The sequence below is a fragment of the Labrus bergylta genome, chromosome 3, assembly GCF_963930695.1.
Source record: "Labrus bergylta chromosome 3, fLabBer1.1, whole genome shotgun sequence".
NCBI lineage: Eukaryota > Metazoa > Chordata > Actinopteri > Labriformes > Labridae > Labrus > Labrus bergylta.
The window spans coordinates 12,503,835-12,524,910 of NC_089197.1; the positions used below are offsets into that span (position 1 = coordinate 12,503,835).

The 21,076-nt window shown below is 40.4% G+C and overlaps 1 protein-coding gene across 1 annotated transcript in view; it reads left to right on the forward strand.

The window, feature by feature from the left end:
* The window catches only part of ddb1 (damage-specific DNA binding protein 1), a 56,043-nt gene that overhangs the window by 23,271 nt on the left and 11,696 nt on the right, over positions 1-21,076 (forward strand). Inside the window, exons 13-22 of the mRNA XM_065952700.1 lie at positions 1,483-1,661; positions 5,523-5,686; positions 8,278-8,385; positions 10,770-10,977; positions 11,227-11,322; positions 12,056-12,167; positions 13,080-13,203; positions 16,524-16,688; positions 17,260-17,354; positions 19,811-19,981. Coding sequence (XP_065808772.1) covers positions 1,483-1,661; positions 5,523-5,686; positions 8,278-8,385; positions 10,770-10,977; positions 11,227-11,322; positions 12,056-12,167; positions 13,080-13,203; positions 16,524-16,688; positions 17,260-17,354; positions 19,811-19,981 — 1,422 coding nt within the window. The remainder of the gene's footprint in view (positions 1-1,482; positions 1,662-5,522; positions 5,687-8,277; positions 8,386-10,769; positions 10,978-11,226; positions 11,323-12,055; positions 12,168-13,079; positions 13,204-16,523; positions 16,689-17,259; positions 17,355-19,810; positions 19,982-21,076) is intronic.

The window sequence follows — 21,076 nt, forward strand, 5'->3', positions numbered from 1 at the left end:
CCCTGATGTTTGCATTCAGCTGGAAGCACCGCAGTGCTTAAGAACAGCCTCACACAGCCACTAAAGCTGCTGTGGGCTCTTAGTCTTGTTTGACAAAATAACCTCCCCAGGTGTTTGGACACTAGCTGTTCCCCAACTGTGTGTTTCAGATATAAAACTTAACCCATGTGAAAAGATGTCTTCACTTACCTTCACAACAAGATGTCAGATTTTTACTGTTTATGTATGCTTTGATATTCAGTACAACAACATAAACAGGCTGCAGACTCTGGGCTATATCATCTTCATAACTGCTTTCAAGGACTCCATTAAGATTCCATAATATTAGAAATATACAGTCCTCTGGTTTCACATTTCACTGCACCCCCATATAATATCATCTCTCCAACAGTGAAACACTTCCATTTATAGTGTGACTGTTGTAAATGATACCTCTGCAGCTGTATGGCTCACCCAATCACGTCGTTACATTTTAGATAGGTGTGTGTTTTTCCATAACCTGAGGGGCTTTCATCAGGTATACACACTCCTTTGTAAAGGCAACACAGATGCAATCAAATTAACTTCTATAACAAAATTAATAGGACTTGAAAACATCTTGTTTTTGCTGTTTCATTAAATGGATATCTAATGAAACACATCCTGCACTAATGTACTGCATCTTTTTTTCTTTCAAGCCATATTTCTTAACATTAGTAGGGCCCGACCGATATGGGATTTTTTATATCGGCCGATATCTTTGTTCAAATGCAGTTATCAAACACTTGTGGAAAAGATATTAAATTAAGTCAAGATGGTCACTCAACTGGAAAGTAACTTTACATGTACGTGCATTGCTGCTTGACTTTCTGGAGACGAGAGTGATGGTGCTTGTTATAATCCATATAGCACACTCTGTTTGTGAAAAAGAACTGCTAGTGTATTACAGTGAGACTCAAATGAAAGGCTGTTTGACTGGTGAATAAATCGAGTAATATCAGCACATATCTGCATTAAAAGTAGCCAATACTGATAGTCACTGGATATGCTAATATTGGCCTATAAATCGGTTGGACTCTAAACATTAGTGCAGTGATTGAAGAGCTGTATTTTCCATGAATGCTTTTAAATTCAGTAATGATTTCAAAATGTCATTGCAGCCTTCTGACTTTATTTTACTCAAACTCGCTCTCCTTATGAACATCAGTTTGAGCTCCACCAGGATTACTGAAAGTGTCCCTTTTTAAACGTTAACTGAAGGCTGAAGAACTTAAACGCACCAGAATTGAAGTAGATGGAATAGATTAAATGTTCAGTAATTTATCTTCTCTCGGGTCTCTCCACTTTTTCATTTACAGAAATACATCAAATATGTGTGAACACCTTAACGGCTCAAAACAGCATATAAATAATGGGATTCTCTTGGAAACAGTTTCCTATCTCAGCACTGTAGCTCAAACACTGTGCTAAACAATAAAAGGAAAAATCTCTGTGTGCTTCCAGATCACATCAGGCTCTGTGCGCCTGGTGCTTCAGGAGAGCAAGGCTTTAGTGAGTGAATGGAAGGAGCCACAGGGCAGGAACATCAGCGTGGCGGCCTGTAACCACACTCAGGTGGTGCTTGCTGTGGGAAGGGCTCTTTACTACCTGCAGATCCTGGCTGGAGAACTCAAACAGATCAGGTAGGACACAGATAAACACACACACACACCCTCAGAGGATAGACTCATTGTCATCTGTCTGATTATTCAGAAATATTTGACTTACACTGATGAATTGGGGATTTACTTTCAATATCCAACTCCTCTGCAAACAAAGGTCATGCTATAAGCCTTTGGAATCATACGTCATACAGATATCTATATCTTGTAACATCGACAACAGTACATTTTGTGTAGATCAAGTAACAACCTCAAAGGCTTAAGAATGACGCTGATGTTAAAGCGCTGAAACCTGCAGAGTTAAAACCCATGGAGGTCAATGCTATACATCCCAACTTTTCAGCAGATTTAGCCATTCATGATAGCTGCACAGGGCCCAATTTTATAAATCACTGTTGGCGTCTTATTATGCCTTAGAGGTATGTACTTTGAGCTAGCAGTCTAGTAGGTGTCACTACAGATAATTTAAGTCACTGGAATTGACCTCATTAGTATCCACCCTCGAATCCATATAGTGTGGCCTCTTCCGGCTCCAAATGCCAAACTGGGGACTTCAAGACAGTTATTACACAGTTATTACTCCAGGAGATGAAAGTCAACAAGAACATATGCTTTTAAAAAAATAATTTGATATTCTGGTAAAAGCTAACTGTATTTCTCAGACCGTTTCACTGTATCTGTGATGGTTGGTTCAGCAGTTACCAGACTACTCTCATGACTGTGCGGTCAATCTAAAGCTCAAACCGGTAGCAAATTTGCACAAAGTCTAGAAACTAGAAAAAAAATGCTAATTCTGTCTGGTCCACACAATCAAAATTGGTCAATAAACATGACATAGAAAAGTCCAAGAAAGGATCAATCGAACAGTAATTTGTCAGTTCACTGCTGTTTCTCAAGTAATGCTCGACACTGTTAGCAAAGTGAGGTGAAATGTGTTTGACGCTTCTACTTGGTGGTAAATACATTGTCTGGTACTTGGTGGAGTTTTTGCTACCTTGGACAGAGACAGATTCACTGTTTCTCATTCCTTCTAAATTTGTGCCAGCTGAGCTAACCTGTAACTGACCCCAGCTTCATAAATACCTTATAGTCACAGCAGTGGCATTGACCCTTTGACTCACTGCATGCAAAATCATCAAATCCTCTCTTTGTCAAACCATTCTTTAACAAGTAAGTTGCACAGGGATGGAGCACCAACCCTCACTCTGACCATTAATCCATGTCTATAGGTCCTGTGTGTGCTTGAGTGTATTTCAGGCCTCTCTATGTATACGTGTCGCCGGCCTCACAAAAATAACAGAGTGAAAAGTTCAAATTCCCTCGAGGTGTATTAGTATATTAAATTAAAATACTAAATTATGAAATTTTTTTAAAGAACAGATGTTAAAAATGCTTCACAATAAATGATTAAAAGGAAAGTCAGACAGCCATTAAAATATATGCAATTCCATAAAAGCAGACAGACAAATCTAAGCAGACGGTTTCTAGGCTGCTTTTTAAGAATGTACTCAGTGTCCACAGTTCTTAGTTTTAATGGGAGACGGTTCTGAAGTTTTTTGAGCTACAACCTCTTAAGTACAGTGTCCTAATGTTTCCACTCTGGTTTAAGAAACAACAGCAGACCCTGATCAGAGGACTTCAGAGGTTCTGCTGGTGTACAGCTTCAGTAGTTCTTAAATTTAAGCAGGGGAGTTGATGCCAAATATGACCGTCTGACAGTCACATGATAAGAGACACCTACGGAGTCAGATTGTGTGGTACACATACAAAGGATATAGATATGATATTTCCCAATTATTTTTCATTTCATGTGTATGCACTTCACCTGGTTTTATTAGGATTCTATTTCTATTTTAAGTGTTAAATGCATAAACACCACCTGCTGAGCTGTGGACTGTCACTGCTCTCTTGAGTTGGCAGTTAATATCTGACAGAGAAAGGCCACAGAGGACCAGCTGACTCACAATTTTTAAACTCCTTTTTTCACGATTGCTGAATCTATAAAAACATTTCATCTGCTTGCTGGCTGTGGCGGTAACACTTGTAGGTGCAGAAACGCTGAGGAGTCAACAAAACAAAAAAAAAAAAAAAAAGCATCTTTGGTTCAGTTGTCTCCTTGGCTGTGATCTCTTTCAAGTTGCCTTGTAGCGTGAAGGTTACAAAGCTGTAGCTGCTCGCTCAGGGAAGTAGTGCAGACACAAGTCTGCTGCAGAGATTTTCTCTGTGCCTTGTTTGGAAACAGACAAGATGTCTTACTTCAACTTACTTATAACAAAGTGGTCCGCCTGATAGAATTGTCGGTATATTAATTAGTTAATGTGATATAACAGCAGGGAAGAATCGTACATACTGTGCTTGGACAATACCCAACAGAACCATTGATTGAAAGTTTAATTAATCAAACATCATTTTAGTGTATTCCCGATAGTTCAGCAACTTTACCTCTGAGTCACAGCTTTCTTGTGATGTTATTTTCCTTCACTATCTTTCCCTTAATTTAATCTCTTCCTCCCTGATATGCAGTAAAGGTTGAGATAAGGGATTTGCATCTCATTTCTGAAGTCCAAAGTGAAAAGTGCAGTTGAACCGTCAAGTCTCACTTTTTTATTATATCTCTGTCATGTTGTTCTTATGGTTTACCCCTGCGGCTGTCTTTGTGCCAGTACTGCCAAAAAAAAGAAAAAAAAAGTGCTTTGAGACAGTGTTTTTTTTTTTTTACAGGAGTTCTAAAAAAAAAAAGTCCAGGAAACTCAAAAATATATATAATTTTTCAGAGTAATACATACAGCCTGCAAAGAATGGCCACCAGGCCTCCTTGAAGCACAGTGTTTGTCTTCAGCCTGTGGGTGATGATAAATGATGACACGATGAAGGAGACAGAGTGAAGTGACTCACTGCTGCTGTGAAGTAAAGTTTGGCAAACATCAGTGAGCTACTGTTCCTGGATGTATATCAAGTCATGCTAATCAGTAAGGTTACTGATGTTTGAAAATATTTATTTCACTGATACATCACAAATTACTAAATGGAACCTTGCTTGATTCCTGTGTTGAATGTGTCCACTCACCCAAAGCATGGATTTAACAGCACATCAGGGCCATTGTAGTTGAAATCTAAATATATAAAGTAAGGCTGTCAGCATTAACTAGTTCATCGTGATTCATTTAGGTCTGAAATGATTGCGTGAATAATTTTTGATTGAGATTAATCACATTATTTTGTCCCTTTAGGAGCACCATAGATAAGCCTCTGCAGTGTCTCCCTGTAGTCACAGTGATGGAAAATAATGACACCTCTGCATCTATGTTTCTTTTCGATTTACAAAACTTTCAGACTGCTCATTTCATCAAACATTTCACTCTTGTACTGTTCCTTTTTCGCTGTTTTTATCTACTTTTTAATTCCTAACAAGTTCCATTTTCGGAGAATGAGTTAATGTCGTAACTTTTGATCTACCAGAAGGTCCTAACTTTATTTAAAAATAAAAGCAGGGTTCAATTCAAACAGCAAGTAAAGTTCTCTCAGCTTAAGACAGTACACAAATTCAAAATAAAAGCCTAACTATTTTTATTTTGAAATGCTGAATAATAGAATATCTAACATGCGATTTAAAAAGTGGAGCGGTATCAAACAGATCGTCGTCTGTCGTCTTCAAGCTGTGTGAACTCACAGCTCGGCTCTCAAAATTCCTGTCAAACATTTCTAAATTTGCAAATCACATGAGAATAAATTCAATTAGAGCTTGTGCACTGTTTCACTTAACACATGAACGCCAGTAGTCCTTTTGTTGCGCTGTGCGTCTCAACCTTACCCTGTCACATTTCCCACAATGTGAAGGGCAGCTTGTTACTGTTTTTCTCATGCCCTCTAATCTCCCATCAGCACCACAGAGATGGAGCACGAGGTGGCCTGTCTGGACATCACACCTCTGGGGGAGGGAGGCGGTGAGTCACCACTCTGCGCCGTGGGACTCTGGACCGACATCTCCGCCCGTGTGCTCAAACTGCCCTGCTTCACGGCCCTGCACAAGGAGATGCTGGGAGGAGGTGAGAGAAAAGAGAGGCACTAGGCACTGACAGGAGAAAAGGAAAGCTGGTATTAGCTGGTGTGAGAGACAAAAGTCGATGCAGATAATGTCAAGTCAGGTGACGCTTTTTTTCTTTGGTCCAATAGCACATACAAGCTCTTAATAGGCTTCACAGATAGAGGGGAAAAAATAAATAATTTCTAACCCAACAAAAGCTCTCTCTGAAAGCAATTGAACACCCACCACCAAATCTTTGCACATAAAGGCAGAATTGTCTCTGTCATTCAGTGCTCAGTAGCACTTAGAAAGCCACAGCCTGAATACAGGGCAGGAGAGGGCGTGCAGTTTAATTCTAACTTGACCTTAGACACATTACACATTATTTTAAAGTAAAATGTCTCCTTTTCTTTGGTATTGAATTCAAAGAAACTCAGTTTTAAAGCTATTGAGACATTCATATTAAAGAAAAAAAAATTCAATAACAATAACATTTTTCCCCCACTAACTTTCCATTTTCTGCGACAAAAGAGAGAGAGCATATTATAAAGTTTGCTGGTTAGTCACGCAACACTGTCCAAGGACTTTTGAACAGAGATCCTCTCTCCTCAGAAGGCTGAAGGTGGCGGAGAGGATCATGACTTTGAATGAAAAGATGGTCAAAACAAAGATGTAAAAATACCAAATTCAGCCCTGACATGATCATACAAAAGCAGGATTGCTCTTCTACTGACTGAAATCCGGTTATAGATCGACTACAAAAGACAGCTTTTAAATGTTTGTGTCGTTAAGATGAAATCTCAGCCTTCAGACGGTTAGCCTCGTTTAGCATAAGATATGCGAACAGATTGTGACATTCATAGCAGATACTGATAATTAGGATAATGTAATTTAGCCTATTCTGATCATTTCACTACTTCTTCATATCTGTTTCTGAATGAGCCATGAGCTTTGATGTATTCAAATAGTTTTTTTTTTTAGTTGTCCCTCATATTGAAATGTCGCTCTTACAGGTCTTACAAACTGCATGTCGCTGATCTTTCTCAGACACTCCCACACTGCAGACACATTTTTCTTTTTCATGTTTGAGCATGAAAATAAACGAGAGCTTCCCAATTTCCAGCATTTAATTTGTGACACACATCAGAAACCCTTCTTCTAATGACATCGGTGCATGCCACTTTTTTTAGCCGATGGGCTGATGTCAGTCACGAGGGCAAATATCGGCAAATGCAAATATTTGGCAGATACATTAGTGCACCTCTATTTTGCATAACAGAGTGCAAATGGACGGAAACAGCTAGCATGGATCTGTGAAAAGGTAGGAAGAAAAAAAAACACCTTTCAGCCCATTTAAATGTCATGAATCCACATGGGATCAGTAACCTTTCTGCAGCCCCGGGCCAACAAGCACTCTGCACCTAATGCCTGGGAAAACTGTGACGGAGAATTCCCCTTTCTGTTTTATTGCAGGACTTAAATAATTCAATTTAATGTGTGGACTTTGCTACCCTTTGCTGTGGATAATGAAGAACTATTCACATATACACCCAGGTAATGGGTCCTTATAGTGTAATAGTACCTGAAATAGATTATATATGATGTAAATTTCATCCCCCCATGAAGTTCCTCATTTTTTTTTATATATTCTAGATGTGTACTTGAACATTAAATATGCTCTCAACCCAAATGCATTTAGCGCTCCCATTTAGACCCTTAAAGTGTTTAAACTGCGAGTGTTGAAATATGCAAGAGAGGACTTTGACTGCCTTTTGGTTAAACTTATCAAAAAGTCAGCAGTCACTGGAGACAAAGTTTCAGAGCGGGGTGAACCAGGCAAAGAAAAGGACTCTCACTCTCCAATTAGCCTGCTGCATCCATGAGGAGGATTTCCACACTCTTACCCACTGTCACGCAGTATTATCCAAACGTGTTTGACTGACAGCTGCTCAAACTCAGCCAGCTCCTCTCTCTCTCGCTCACTGCCCTAACAAGGACAGTGTAACGGCGTACTGGTAAAAAACAGGGAACCTCAACATTACAAGCTTGTTTGCTGCCCTTAGTGTCGGTATTTTTAGCTCTGTCATTGGAAGCACTGGCACATTGAGCGGCTTCACTTTATCTCTGTTAGTTCTGTGGATTTAAATGATTTTAAATTATAATTGAGACGAAGTTTTTCTGTTTTTATTTTTAACTTTGAGCCGGCCTTAATGATTGTATTTTTAATAGCTTGGCTCACTTCCTCATAATAACTGATGAACATTACCATGGAAACATGCAACCTTTCTAGAAGCCACATTTCTAACACTGCTGTTTTTGAGTCAGCCAGCAAGCCTTTAATCAGAGCCAATGCTGTTTTGATGTAATTGGTGCCTGCAGTCAGACAATCCAGGGTTCTTTTGGGAAACGGAGAAGACAGAAGACTTTATATTTATCCTGCAGCATTTAAATGTTTTTCTAAAAAAGTTACCAGCCAGCCGGGCCAATAACCCTTATTGATTTTTCTGACAAAGACATTTTTGCAGACATTTATCACTTCGGTGTTTATCCATGAACCTGTGACTCCAGACAACAAGGAGAATAAATCATCTGCCTCTGTGTGTGTTCCCTCAGAGATCATCCCTCGCTCAATCCTAATGACCACCTTCGAAGGCAGCTACTACCTGCTGTGCGCGCTGGGAGACGGAGCGCTCTTCTACTTCGGCCTGGACCTGCAGACTGGTAGGTTCTTTTTCACATTAAAGCTCTTCTAACTTCTCAGACTGTTGCTGTCCTCCAGGCAAGGCCACAGGCAGCCGTCTGAACATTTTTCATTTTCAGAGAAGAATTTCACGGAGAATTGCGTAACTGCCAGCTCTACATTTGGATGTAAATGTGGAGGAACTCTTCAGTGTGGAGAAACTACTGCGAGTCTGTGTTTCCTGTTTGACTACAGAACGAGATTTCCGTGATGCAATCAAACGTTGTGACTTCAGAGATAGAACACCTGAGCTGTCGAACCTGCCAGAAAAAAACTAACTCCTGTTCAAAATATACAGTTTAATTCAAACACATTGTCAAACTTTTCATGTTGCTCTCTCATATACAAACACTTAAACACTCCGGTTTGGGAACCCGCCAATCTTCCTTGGGAAGTAATGATATGTATTGATATTTTTTTATTTGTTTTAAACTTGCTGTGCGCCACCTCATGGGAATAAGTCAACTCTAAACTTTTCAGAGAATCTTACTGCCAATCAAAGCTGAAATAACTCATTTTTCTAATTTGGTCTCTCGGGAGCTGGAGAAACAAGTTGTGAACACCACATTGACGATTCTAAGCTACTTTATAGTACTTCTTGGCAACAGGGTTGCTAAAAGTTTTCATTTGGAGTTCGTCCAGTAATCAACATTTTTAACCCTGTATAGTTTTTACCAGCCGAGGGAAATTGCTCCGTCTCTTCCTTTTAGCTGATAAATCCTCAAGTGTGTTACAGTAGGTCTTTATAGGTTCTTTACACCTGGAGGGAGCTGAAGATTAAGATCTTTGTTGGTGCTTTTATTGGCTGTCAGTGTGTAGCATTATGTAGTCTTGTTGGTTAAAGTTGGAAAAAAAGAGAAATGTTTACATGTTTAGATGGACGGGACGACTGACTCCTCCCCTTCTGTATAAAACTTGTTTTAGTCGAGGACTAGAGAAAAAAGAATAACATATTCACTACTTATTTGACTGTCATGTAAGCGTTTTTAGATCACGCTCATTCAGTGTAAATTTACGTCCAATGTGTAGCTACGAGCTAACTGAAGTGTGCTAACATTAGCCCGCTAACAAAACAATACAGCCCGAACCAAGGACAAAATTGTCCGCCGCTTCTGCTTAATGATGCTTAATTATGGTGCGTTCCTTTTGATAACTCCTTCATGCATATGTGAGGGGAGGGGGGTTGGAGGTGTGTCGCTGGAGGAGATCGAGGCTTTAGTATGGTGGAGGTGTCGCCACACAGAAAATTGTTTTGGTTTCATGCTGGTGCTTAAAGGCGACATCTACTGGATCAAAAAGTCTCACATGCTTCCTTTAAAGACTTTTTATAATTTACTGAAGACTCGACTCTTCACATCAGGGTTTGTGATGGAGGGTCAGTATTAAAAATGTTGCGACGTAGACCCAGAGTCAGAATCAGAAATAACTTATCGGGGTTAAACTTGGGAGCAGTTGTAACAGGCAACATGCTCAGTCAGCACATGGGAACATGATTCATGGTAATGTCAAGATACCCAGATGACATCATTTGAAGTTATAAAACTGAGAGCCACAGAAAACAGAGTTTTTTTTTTTGACAAGCTGTTCATTACTCCGTGTGAAAACCAAATTGAATTTGACAAGTTTAATGCCTTGGAACAGTTATTTTTGCTATAATTGCTGCTTTATTGAATCACTGTGTGTTCTAACTAAAGCCAACTTTACTGTCTCTTTTTTTGGACTCGTTACCCAGCAGGACGGCTCACTCAGCTCACTCCATGAACATTTTCAAAATTTAGAAGAAGATCCGTTTGACCCTTTTAGTATATGGCCTAACCTCACAAAACACGTAATCAGTTGGGAAAGCTCAAATCCTCCCCTCCAGGACCTCCCCTGCATGAACTGCAAATGTTATGATTATGAGGGTTAGGAATATAATCAGGTAATTTTTGTTCCTTGTAAACATCTTGTTCTGAATTCAATCAAGAACTCCCCTGCGAGGACATTAGTGTGCATATAAATGTACTCATTAATTTTGATTTGTTTTGATCACTTCACAGTCACTTGATGTGGTCAGAATGCAGGAAAAATAAAGGCATCACAAGCCAAATAACAGAAGGTTTTTTAAGCCTAAAGTCACACTCATTTACTGAAAAGCCTAAATAAATTAATGGAGAAACACAAGAAAGGAAGATTCTTTCATGCAGGTCTCAGGTGTGTGCAGAGTGCATCCACAAGAACATCAAAATGGTGATAGAACTTTATTCACTTTATGTGCTTTTCAAGTGTTCATTTTGACCCCAATAAGATCATTACACCCACCTTTTTAAACTTCTGTTGAACTTGTTTTTAAAAACATTTTTAACATCTTATTTCCTCCCCCCAGGCGCCTTGAGCGAGCGTAAGAAAGTCACTCTCGGCACCCAGCCCACCGTGCTGAGGACCTTCAGATCCCTGTCCACCTCTAACGTCTTCGCCTGCTCCGACCGACCGACAGTCATCTACTCGTCCAACCACAAGCTGGTCTTCTCCAACGTCAACCTCAAGGAGGTCAACTACATGTGCCCACTCAACTCTGAGGGCTATCCCGACAGGTAGGCTCCGTCTGCAGGGGTTTCTTTGTCTTAAAGGAAACTTTTGTTCTTTTATGTTTTCCTTCTGGGGCTTTGAAGTGTTCAGAAAAATGCAAACCTCACTTTCCTTTGTTTTTATCATCAAACACTGTCTGCTCAGATGATCTCTTAGAGTAATGCATTTAATCAATCTTTCCTTTGATATGAAGTTGGAGGATACGTTTGTTCTGTTTTACCCTCTTACTAATCTGCATCTTGTGTCTTTTACAGTCTGGCTCTGGCCAACAACAGCACCCTGACCATCGGCACCATCGACGAGATCCAGAAACTCCACATTCGCACCGTTCCCCTCTACGAGTCTCCCAGGTCAGTCTGCTTGTCCAAAAAAAAAAAAAAAATTAGAATTGACCTTCAAAGGAACATTTCATACCCATCATCTGTGCAAATTCTGTGCAAATGAACCGTGTGCTCTTCATATTTGCAGTGACTTTCCCTGTTTGCTCTGATTTGGGCTACTTTCACCAGCTGGTTTTTTTTTGTCAAATAACTGCAGGATAACTTTATATTCCCTTCCTCAAAATGTTTTAAAGGGCATCATGACCAGACACTGATGTGTTTGCAATAATGGAAAATGTCAATGTTGCATGGAAAAAGTGGCCTAGCATATGACTAATGTACATCTTGGCTCTCTTGGCAGTGCGAGGCAAGACAGTCATTTATGTAGCGCTCCAAACGTGCCCCATGATTCCCAGGATTCCCAGGATGACGTTATGCTGATTAATATAATGTGACCATACATGTGCCACAGAGATGAAGCTGATATGCGGGTAAAAAGTAAGATAGTAACCTAAAGTGAAGTGTCAACAGTGTGTGTAATGTGCTTGGGACTTTGACAGGAAAGATATAGAGAGACAGAAAATGAGGGAAGAGAGAAGGGGGGGATGGCATGCACCGGAAAGCTTCAGGATAGGGATTGAAATCTGCAACTAGTGCAATGAGGACTGTAGCCTCTGTAGAAGGGGCGACTAAACCAGCACCCCCATTTAATATTTACCTGCATCTTCCCTTTCCTTCTCTCCCTCTGCTCACTCCCCTACAGGCGGATCTGTTATCAGGAGGTTTCGCAGTGTTTCGGGGTTCTGTCCAGCCGGGTGGAGATCCAGGATGTGAGCGGCACCACATCTGCTGTGCGCCCCAGCGCGAGCACTCAGGTACTGTAGCCCCATGTTTGTGTTTAGAGAAACTGAAACACCCAGAAGGCTTGTTTGTTTTTGCACTCTTATCTAACCGGGCATGCTGACTAAGAGCATTATTTATAACCTTAACTGGGATCTTGTTAGGACAACGCATGTCCTGTCCTGTTAGTCACTTAGCATGTGCACTGGAACTACATTTAAATCTTAATGCTGTTCGGTTCATTTACCTTTGTCATCAGAATTGTAATCTCAGCCCAGTTACAGCTCACACTGGCAGAACATTAGCACCCCAAAAGTATAGTCTGTAATAAAAAATGTAATTACAATAAGATTCTACAATATATATTTCTCTTTTTTGTGTTTCACTGCTACTCCGGCAACATTTAAGAGTGCAATGAATGAAGACATTTTGTTCAGTGTCGGATCTTCTCAAGCTAAATTTAGGAGCTGGGAGAGTTTGCGTCAAGTCCAAATGAAATTAAACATAATCACCGTTTGTCTGATATGCTGTCAAAGAACAATAACTTTGGCTTCAGCTGCCAAGAAAGAAAAGCTAGAAGGAGCAACATTTTCAAAGAGCTTTGTACTCGGAGAGCTAATCAAAAAGTCCTTTCAGGCAGATTTACACAGACAGCATGTGCTGTGTCCACTCAGCTTGGCTCTCCAGCTTCCCCCCAGGGGGACAGGTGTGTGCTTTTATTTGTGATTGTATTTATTGCTGCAGAGCCAGAGCCCCTCACACGTGATGACCAGAAAGATGTTTACCTGATTTTAAATGCCGCACATCTGGTGCCACAGATGGAGCCGGCCGGGCTGTCGAACTCACGCAGAAATAGAGATTTGAATTGCTTTACAGCGTTTATTAGGTTTCCTCTCTGCCGCTACCTCTCCTTCCTGTCCTCTCTGATAAATCCAACATCATTGCAGGCTCTCTCCAGCAGCGTGAGCTCCAGCAAGCTCTTCCCCAGCAGCACTTCTCCCCACGAGACCTCCTTCGGTGAAGAGGTGGAGGTTCACAGCCTGCTCGTCGTGGATCAGCACACCTTTGAAGGTGAGACAGCTGGATGAACATTTCGTTTTGATCTTACACAGCTGGTCCTTTCATATGGAGCCTCTGATGGTTAAATATTGTTTGCTCAGCTCAGAGAATAACCAGGTCAGTGCATGAGACACTTTCTCCATATAGGTCCCAACACTCATTCATTAAGCTGCTCGACGCCCCAAACTACTCCAAAGAAAGGTTCAGAATGATTTCATCTACTGAGCTTGAATTAATCTGTTTTTGTTCTCCATACAATAAGTGTTTGCTCTTAATACGATTAAGTATCTAAACATTAAGCAGGCTTTTTGCAGGCACACACACACACACACACACACACACACACACACACACACACACACACACACACACACACACACAGAACAGTCGTCCTGTTGAGCGTCAAGCTAACCTCCCCCAATGTGAAGCCCACTCAAAGTGAAACGACTTTGCTCCATCCTGTTTTGCAATTCAGATTTCACTGCACCAGGCCTCCCTATCGGAACCCAGGAGTTACCACAACGGCATAAATTGCTGTATATTATATGTAAATGATATGCAAATGAGGGACTGGTTCAGCACAATGTATCCACAGCTGAATCCACTTTATCAACGTGTGATCAGATAACCACTCATTTAGTTGTCATTAGATTTCCATCAATCAGACGCGGAGACGCTCTAATGCAGTCGCAAATTGTCTACTTTGATGCTTGTCATTCAGTGAACACAGATCATTGATGCAGGTGACAGCACTGGTACCCTGTCTTTAAGAAGAGATGCAGGGATGTTAGACAGTGTAACCACCTCACAGCTTACTGATAAAACATCAAACAACAAATCTGCTGTTATCTTCCAAACAAGGCTGTGCTTTCTGTAGCTTCTCTATAATTGACTTTTTTCCCTCATGTCTTAAGGTAAGAAACATGTGATTAATTGCCATACCTTGTGCAGAGTACTTTCCCTACATATTTATATTGGTAAGATTTTAGTATGCTGCCTAGATTAAGCACAAAATTGCCAGAAAAAATAGAAGAGTAAAACCTAGGATTAAAATATAACAAACAAACAGGAGAGCGGGGGAAGAAAATAAACACACATAAAAAAAGACGGTGCGGATCTCATTAGTTAAGATACTGTGACTGAAAACACCTGTGTCTGTGTACCATGGATGGTTCCACGTTATGACATAATCATATTAGAGGCACTGGCTTGATCGGAGAATATGGCAACTATAAGTAAGACGTCTAAAATCTAAAATAGAAAACACTTTTTTTTTTTTAAATGTTGTTTAACAGTTTAAAAGGGCCCCTTGTGCAATCACGCCCTGAACGAGGGGCCCTTGTTTTCCTGTGCAGTGAAAGAATTGTTACGCATTTCTAAGCTCACTCACTTTAGTTTTACTGCTACTGTTTAAAGTTTTATTTTGTTTGACCTTCTTCTATTGTCTTGTAATGCTGCAACGCCCAAATTTCCCCTCTTGGGATCAATAAAGTATTATCCTATCCTAAACAAATTTGTTTGCATAATGTGGATAAATTGTTTCCACCTTAAAATCTTTGCATATGGCTATTAATCTTTCCCATTTTGCTCTATGGGGGGTTTTGTTGCAGCGAAGCTCCTGCAGGCTTGCAACAAATAAGAATCCGACGGTAATGAACCATAACACGTTTTTATCACTGAATGAGCTTTAGTCTGTTACAAACACTATGTAAATGGTGACCTATGAATTGTTGTCTCTTGTTCTGTGATCTGATGTAGGGTCAATCACTGAGTTAGTCTTTCTTATCATCTTATTGATCCTGTTTTTTTTTTATATCAGCGGAGCGGTGCACAGCATTAAAGAGGACATGAGCTCAGATTCCCTGATTAAAAAAAAACATGAAGGAGCTTCCTGCAGATATCAAAGGATCCAAACCTCCTTAGAGAAACATGTCCTTTACCCAGCCTCCTTGAATAGTGTTTCCTTTTCAGTTTATCTTCGGGATATCTGTAAAACTGGGAAATCTCTCTCTGCTTGTCCTGAAATATCACTGGAAACACTTCCTTCTTTTATTCTCCTGAAGTCATTCATTATTATTTGATTCGTACCAACATTTAAACGTTTTAGAAATTGCTTCACATTAGATGAAGGTCAGGTCGTTACACTGACGACGTAGACTCACTGCGGCAGTTTCATCCAAAGTTGTTGGAATTTTAGGACACCGCCAATCGCTCCACTCACACTAGCAGAGAGACCCTGAACTTATCTACAATTGACCTTATGTGTCTTTAAGTGAGCTGATGTGTGAACAGAGCAGGTTATTTCTGAAATCGCTACAGGCCTGAAAGTGTGTTGATGACATTTTTTTTCACACTTTGTTTTTTTTCTTCTCTGCTCTTCATTGACATTGAAGACACCTCCAGATATATGTTGTAATATCAACATAAAAATAGTGTCTTCATTACTGATGAGCCCATATTCCTCCTACATGTTCCCCCTGGAGCAAACCCTTCCCTAATTCAAACAGCATCTTCAGTAGGTTAGAACACGTCTGACACCGACGATCTCCTGCCGACATTCTGGCACCACATATGAGAAAACAGTCAAAATGAAGTATAATTCAAAGGAGTCATAAAACAGCAACCTCCTATTTCAGTTAAGATGAGGTCAGACAGTTTGTTATGAAGCCTGCACAACTGAGGTTGAGATGAGAAAGATTGGTTGGTCCCAAGAAATAGGAAGCCGTCGTTTCTTTTCTGAGGATATGGGCCTCTGGGCTGATATTTCTGAGTTATCTGCTAATACTGACAATCATCTTTTATTTTTAGAGCACTTAAAAACAGATTACAAAATTAGATTTAGAGAGATCTCAGGCTCAGCTGACCTCATCAGGCAGATCATTCCAGAGCTCCGGAGCCATCACAGCCAAAGCAGACGCTCTGCCCGCTTCAGTTTTCAGTCCAACATTCAGAGACAGATTGTTAGTTTCACTTGCGTGCAGTATTTGTTTTTAGACATGAATTGAAGCTCAATCATTATTAGAGAGATTGCTGCTGCTGATGACTTCCTGGACTGTACTACAGCAGATTGCATTTTGCTGTTTTGGCTCTTAATCCAGGTTATATTTCTGCATACAGACCGTCCCGGCAGAAATGTTAGTGGACAATTGTATCCAGACTACAAATGAAAACCCCATTCGCTAACTATGCCCAAATAAGGTTCTGTGTCTACAGATTCTCCTTTTTGTATGAAGAAAAACTAAAAAGACAAAAGTAAACCTTTTCAATAGAGAGAGAAATAGTGCTGCTGCAGTGTTTTTTTTTAATATATGTGTGCTTTGTATTCCCCTCAGTTCTACATGCCCATCAGTTCCTCCCCAGTGAGTACGCCCTCAGCATGGTGTCATGTCGTCTGGGAAAAGACCCGTCAGTGTATTTCATTGTCGGCACGGCAATGGTGTACCCAGAGGAGGCTGAGCCCAAGCAGGGACGCATCATCGTCTTTCATTACACTGATGGTCAGTAGCTGAGCCTTTTACTATTATTATTATTATTTCTTTTCTTTTTTTTTAGCTCTCTCTGTAAACAAACACAAACTCAAGTGCACACACAGGTTTAGTTTTCTCCACCTTAACCTCTTCTTGTTCCTCTCATTTTGTTTTCGTCCCTCTATTCTTCACCTTGTTTCATTTTCTCCTCTCCTTCCTGTTTGTCCTATGATGCTCTTGTTTCCCTTCCCACTTAATCATTGTCTTATCTCTTCTTATCAGACTTTCCCCCCCCCTCTTACCACTACTGATTTCCTCATTCTCTTTCATGCTCTGTCCCTCTCAAGGTGCATGGTGTGACTTTCATTTATCCTCCTCTAGCTTCTCATTCTTTCCTCGACCATTTTCCTGAAGCCTCATCTTCTGTTTTTTTTGTTGTTTGTTTTTTTTATACTCTTTCCTGCATCCCTGTCACCACTGTACTCTACGCTCTGCCTCACTGAGATCTTGTAGGTGCTAGTTAAAGTTGACATTGAGCATGTAACACTTAAATTGTTAGCTGGACGGACAGACTGACAGGCGTGCTGCTCTTTACCTACAGGTAAGCTGCAGACCGTGGCTGAGAAGGAAGTGAAAGGAGCTGTCTATTCTATGGTGGAGTTCAATGGCAAACTGCTGGCAAGCATCAATAGCACAGTAAGTGGTGTAAGAGTTTTCAGCAAGACGTACAAAGTAACTGACTTTTTTCCTCACTGACGCTGTGGATATTTTGTACAACTCGTGTAAAATATTGGAAGGGAAAAGTGCAGCTTGAACGCTGAGTCGGTTTCACGGTACACTTTGATGTAAGTCGATTTGTCAGATCATGCTTTTACTACACTCACTGTCAGAAAGTCTGAAGACTTGTTGGCCAACTTGAAAGCTTTAGTCTCAGCTCTTGATAAGGTGCTGACCACCTGCCTCTTTCAAGTGCGCCTCCTGTCAGTATGCCAAGAGGTCTTTTAGCTGTTAGTTGTGTTTACACTGTAGCGTTGATATAAATACCCGGACAAAGTCTGCATCTACTACATGGGAGGGATACAACTCTTTTCTTGTTTAAGCTCAACATAAAGACAAACTGCATTTTCACAAACATAAAATATGAATAAAATGCTTCCTTTATTTTAGGGCTAAGGACGTTTAAATAACCTTAATACTGTAACCAACACATAAACTTAGTTTCAGCTGATTGTTCCTTGAGAAAGTTCAAGAATATGTGCATGTTTTTGTTTCAGAATATCCTTATTTTCACCATAATAAATCTTTTAAATTGATCTTTTTTTTTTTTGTTGGGCCAATAGTCAAGATAGAGACGAAATCCATTAACAAAATTGTAAAATTGATGTTGTTTGAATGATCCTGCAATAACAGTGCAACAACAAGGTAATGGCCATGATTGGTTTAACTTTTTTTGGATTTGGAAGAGGCACTTTTTTCAAATAAGTTCACATAGTGTCCACACTTTTTTTGAGCCTTACGTATTATTTTTCTCACCAGCCGGTCGACCTCTGGATGACATTCCTTTCTTTAATTCTTTAAGAAGCATGTGATCTGTTCAGGAAGCAAAGTGCCCCCTCAGTCATATTATATATCTACATGTCAATAGATTCATCCCACACGGGACACTTGACATACAGTGTGAAAGAAGAGGCTTACCCCCCGACTGTCCTGTAATACCATGCTCATCCACACTGAGACATAGATAGATTAGAAGGATTAAAAGCTGGAGACGAAGGCTTTATCTGAAGATACTGAGAATCAAATAGTCATGGTTTGCAGATTTCTGGAACTAATCTCACCGTCCAGAGAATGACTTCTTACCACTTCTCTCCTGAATTAATTTCATCCTTAAATTGGATTTCTAAAGAAATCATTTCATCCATAATAACGCAAAATGTACCTTAAACCGCTTCTAATGATTTATTTTGACTGACTTCTTGGTACAGCAATAGCAGAGTTTAAACGCATAACATTAAAATTGGAACTTCTAATCATTAAAGACTAATCCATCATAGTAGTGGTTACAATACAATATTACCCTCTGATGATAGTTTCAGCTTATGAAATGCCATTTTCGATAACTTTTTCACTTAATGCAGCACTCTACTGCGTTGTTCTGTCTCATGAACTGATGATTAAATCTCCATCACTGTCACTTGCAAACATTTCTCTTGATGTCAGAACCAAAATATCTGAGGGTTGGGAAATGTTTTATTTCTCTAATGCCAAAATATAAATAAGTTACTTATAAAAAAATGTAAATCTTTAAATAGTTAATTCTAGAAGCCTCCTGTTGATAGGTGTTGCAAATTAGCATTTTGCTATAAACACTGGACTTGTGCATTGTTACATGTTACTGCACCCGTGCCTGCGTGCGTGCGTGCGTGCGTGCGTGCGTGCGTGCGTGCGTGCGTGCGTGCGGCGTGCGTGCAGCGTTACCTCGCCAATGTGAAGGTCATTGGATAAGGTATAAGTATTGATGTAAATATTCAGGAAAAGTAAGAGGGTGTCTCAAAAGATGAATCTGCCCACGGTACTGAACGCTGAAGGATTTAGAAGAAAAGTTAAATAGAATATTAGAACAAAGAAGAGACGGAAACAAAAGCACTGAAAGGCAGAAGGAGGTAAGAAATATGGAAGAATTAAAATGTTAGGGCCAGATGACGAAAAGCTAAATAATGAAAGCTTCATCACATTAAAAAAACAGCACGTTAAAAAGATAACTCTTCTCTGATCTCGTAGCACCTTGTGGGAGATGCTTTCGACATCACTCTTAAACCAAGGGTAAAGCTAACATATTCTAGCATCAAACCATCACCACTCCATCACTGTCCCACCCCAGTACCAGTTTTAAAGACTGTTTGAAGGTGCAGACAGTGTGAAGCAGTGGGTGTAATTAGCCGTTAACTCTTCATGTAATGTGGCAGCTAATGGCTCAGACGGTTAATCAGCACTTCAGCCTAACTCAGGCTCATCTCATCCGGAGCGATGGCGACACAGAGCTAAAGTGTCAGCCAGTTCATCCAACACTGCTGGGGCTAATTGCCGATCCTCTTCCTTCTGGCAGCTGACGCAAATACAAACGCTTACTCGCCTGGAATGTTTGTTTCTAGGTCCGTCTGTACGAGTGGACCGCCGAGAAAGAACTAAGGACCGAGTGCAACCACTACAACAACATCATGGCTCTGTACCTGAAGACCAAAGGGGATTTCATCCTGGTGGGGGACCTGATGCGGTCCGTCCTGCTCCTGGCCTACAAACCCATGGAGGGCAACTTTGAAGAGGTGAGATGTCGGGAAGATTTGAGACTTTCAGAACTCTAAAGGTCAAACGGGAGCCTTAAATGGGTCGCTGCATACCTAAAGGGTCTGTAAAAACGCAAATCAGGGTTTTCACTTTGCTGCTAGTTTGTGAGTTTTATTTTTACATACTGAGATACGATCAAACATCAAACAAATATTTGGTCCGTGTCTGTTTATCCGCACTTAATATCTCTTTGGTGTGTAAATGTTTTTCTCCCGCTCCGCCAAGCATTGTGGCAGACGTACACCTCCCAGCCTTTTTGGAGAGCCGAGTGTTCAAATTGATTTGTGGCGGAAAGATGAAGAGATTTGAGGACGAGTCACGCACACTGTTGAGCACATGCTGCGGCGCTGTGCTCAGTGTGATAAGTGGGGGTAGGTTGGGGGCCGGGAAAAGGACTTTCTGAATTTATTCACAAACAAAACACTCCTCAAAATGCCACACAATCTGAGATTGAAAGCAGGCATTTGTAACCAATAAACCTCATGCTATGCTAAGGTGATTTTCTCCTGGCTCCAGTTTTTCTGCTCAACCTACAGAGAGGAGGATGGTACCCATCTCAGAAGGAGCACATTGTGCTAATCACGGACAAAAAAACTGCAAAAAAAGATAAAGAAATGGAGGCTCTGCACATCCGCTAAAATATGCAAGCTGCCAAGCTTTTGGTCATACACCTTTTTGATTTTTAATGTCTTTGACAGGAAAACATCCATGTGAACCAAAAAACAGTGTGCAGAACAAAGACTGTTTTTTACTTACATGGATCTTTGCCATGGTCAAGACCTTGCAGGTCAAAATGCTACATTGATAATAAAGAAAATTGGGAGCTTGTTCATTTGTATACAGTCATCTTCTCCTTTTCCTGTGGGTGAAATGAATGTACATTCTGTAATAAAGCACATGAGAGTTTCCCCCAAAAGCTTCCCCTTATAACATATTCTGAATGTGTTTTAAGATGCTGTTATATATTTTATTTTTTTAATGGTTTTAAAGTTATTTGAGGCAATGAGCTGCAGCAGAGTCCACACTCTGTCTTTTTATATAATTACGGTACAGATTGGTGTTTATTTTTCCTC